At 54.6% G+C, this 2,779-nt stretch overlaps 2 protein-coding genes across 2 annotated transcripts in view; both read right to left on the bottom strand.

Annotated features, from left to right (window-relative positions):
• Nucleotides 1-7: 7 nt before the first annotated feature.
• Nucleotides 8-2,305, bottom strand: LOC114072081 (transcription cofactor vestigial-like protein 2; the record flags this gene model as incomplete). Its single annotated transcript, XM_027909999.1, has 2 exons — nt 1,958-2,305; nt 8-267 (listed from the first exon to the last, which is right to left on the bottom strand). Coding segments are annotated over exons 1-2 (594 nt in total), but the record flags the coding sequence as incomplete, so codon positions are not given.
• Nucleotides 2,306-2,616: 311 nt separating this feature from the next.
• LOC114072080 (transcription cofactor vestigial-like protein 2) overlaps nt 2,617-2,779 on the bottom strand; it is a 4,925-nt gene continuing 4,762 nt past the window's right edge. The window contains exon 4 of the mRNA XM_027909998.1: nt 2,617-2,771. Within this exon, the coding sequence (XP_027765799.1) occupies nt 2,617-2,771 (155 nt within the window). The remainder of the gene's footprint in view (nt 2,772-2,779) is intronic.

The raw sequence follows: 2,779 nt of genomic DNA, 5'->3' as shown, positions 1-2,779 counted from the left end.
GGTAGGCAGTGCTCTGTGTCCCAATGTAGGGGTGGTGGTGGTGGTGGTGGTGGTGGTGGGCATGGTGCCAGGGCTCAGGGCCTCCCTGGTGCAGGTGGCCATGCAGGGAGGCGGGTGCGTAGGGGTCGGTGGCGGTGGCGAAGGGCAGCTCGCTGTGGGCGGCAGCTGCCAGGGGGCTGCTCAGGCTGGCTGGGACTGAAGAGGGCTGGTACGTGCTATTCCAGAAGGATGGTGGGAAGATGCGCTGGCTCATTGGGAAGGAGCCATCTGGGTGAAGGAAATGGGAGAGAAAGTCAGCAATGAGCCCAGCCAGCAAGGCTTGATCACCTTTCCCTAGGCCTCTGTCCCTCCCCAATCCAACCAAACCCAAACCTTAACTCCCTGAAAAACTACCAAACACAAGAACTTGCTCCAAACAAATACAGATTCCTCTCCAGCTAAACATCCAACACACCTAGGCTATGGCTTATCCCTGAAGCTGCAACTTTTTGTTCCAGGTTTCTCTTAGTATGTAGGTGGGCAAAAGGCTGTTGTCTAAGGTGAGGGAAACATCTCTTTTCTTCCATAGTGTAAACTGAGTGAGAGCTGATATACACCACTGAAATTTTCAAGGTCGGATTTTTCTTGTTCATTTTTGTAATAATCTCCTTGTATAAACATTTATGCCCAACAACTCCAGGAAAGCAGCTGCTGCCTCAGCGCAGTTTCAAAGGGGTCAGGAACAGTGAGAGATGTGACTAGAGGCCAGTTTGAATTTTCTTAATTTTCTGGGGGCGATTGTCAATCTATTACACCAGACTTATGCCTGTTTCTTAGGTATATAGTCAACAGGTTTGGGAAGCACTCTGCAGACCTTTGGAGATTTTTCAGAGGCAGAGCAAAGGACAAGGACCCTACTTTTTTCTAACCCAGTAAGCAACATGCAAGATGGACTGGTGATTATTAATAGTACAGGTAGATGTTATGCATGATTAATTGAGAATGCACACTATTCCCAAAAGAAATAAATAAAACCATGCTCCTGATACATTTTTGCCAGGATGTATGTCAGCTCTGAGCCCTGGCATTACTCAGTAGAAGGGGAAGAGGTTCATGATGAGGAAAAAACACTCCTCTCCTGCCACCAGTTGAATATCTTTCACACATGAATTATTTAAACTATTTCATTCTTAGACACTATCGACAGCAATTTGTATAGAGTCTGAGAAATCAGCCTTGGCTGAGCAGGTGGCCCTGTGAGAGAGAGTTAGCAAAACTGCACATAAAGAAGTGCCAGCCCTAACTGTCTGGCAGACAGAGGATGGGAAAGTTTATTCCCTTCTGCCCTGGGTACCTCTAGGCCTGTCCAGAGTGAATCAGCATGAATACGGAGAGCTGAGCGTAAGCCCTGGCCTTGACCTTGATGGTACACAGTCACAGCCATAGGCAGGTCTAGAAGCCTTCGTTTTCAGAAATTTAAGGACCTTCCCCCAGCAGCAATCAGGGTGATGATACATAGAGGGCAAAATATCAGTTTTTCAGAGGTGGAAAGCTGATGAGATGGTTCCCACATTTGCTTTTTGCTTTGTTTCCATCATTATGACCACACTAAACTGAAAGCAAGGGTCAACAGGAGATGCACAGTCACAGTGCAGGTGTCATTTCATAGCTGGTTTGGCTGTAGCCCCTTCAAGGTAAAGCATCTGCAGTGTAAAGAAAATTCATTTCCCCGTTCCACCTCCCAGGCTGCTTTCCCCTGGAGCACTGAGGCCAGGCGTGAACTGAAGGGCTTTACTCTTTTTTTTTCCCTTAAAAGGGCCAAGCAGCTGACAGCTCCCGGCCCGGGACAGCGGCTCCCAGGGGCTGCCCGCCGAGCACCAGCCGTGGGCCAGAGGGAGGAGGGAGACGAGATGCCGAGGTCCGAGGTGCCTGCCTGGAGGGGGACCCCACTGCCCCCCGCGCCGCGCTGGGTGCTCACCCCGCCAGGAGCCGGCGTTCCGCGTCGCTTTCGCGCTGCCGAGGGAGAAGCTGCTGGGCTGGCTGAGTGCCCGGCTGAAGTGCTCGTCCACCACGGCGCTGATGTCCCCTTGGAAGTAGGTGAAGAGGACACAGCGGGAGCTGATGTACTCGGCCTCCGGGGGTCGCTCCTTCTCGGGGCTGCAGTCCTCCTCCTTGATGCTGGCTGCGGGGTGGCTGGAGAAAGAGCTGCTGGCGCTGGCGCTACTGCTGCTCTCCTGGGCTTCTTGCATGTTGGAGTAAAAGGCGAGTTTCTGCGGGAAAGGAAACAAAACAGAGCCGGTCAGGCAGCGCATCAAGGTACTCTGGCTCCCCATGTGCCAACCGGCATGCAGCGCCGAGCCCTCTCCCGCGATCTTTCCGAGAGGATGCAAAAGTCTGGTCCTAGGCTGCCCGCCTTTCCCCCAGCACACACCGTAACCCCCCACACCCCCACATCGCCCTCCGTAACTGCAGTTCTGTCCCATCCCCGGGAAGCAGCGAAGGGGTTGCAAACAGGGCAGGTGTCCCGAAACCCAGAGGTGCCGGCTGGGATGGAGAAAGAGCCGCCGGGCGGGGCGGGCGCTGCCGGGCGGGGATCACACGCCCGGGTCCCCCGCACCAAGCCCGGCACAAGAAGCTTTACAGATGGCTCCGGAGCGGACAGCGGCCGCCAAGGGGCTGCAGTGCGAGGGGAAAGACGCGGGGCACGGTCGGACAGCCGCCGGGCACACACGGAGCAGAGACGGCAGCGGAGGGAAGGCGAAAGGCGCTCGGTCCCCGGCTCGCAAAATCTACTGTGAAG

Source organism: Empidonax traillii, unplaced genomic scaffold, assembly GCF_003031625.1.
Source record: "Empidonax traillii isolate 1590-97213 ecotype Southwest subspecies unplaced genomic scaffold, ASM303162v1 scaffold2601:size23829, whole genome shotgun sequence".
Classification (NCBI taxonomy): Eukaryota; Metazoa; Chordata; class Aves; order Passeriformes; family Tyrannidae; genus Empidonax; species Empidonax traillii.
Note: the sequence above shows the minus strand (reverse complement) of the source record. Positions and strands in the feature narration are given on the sequence as shown.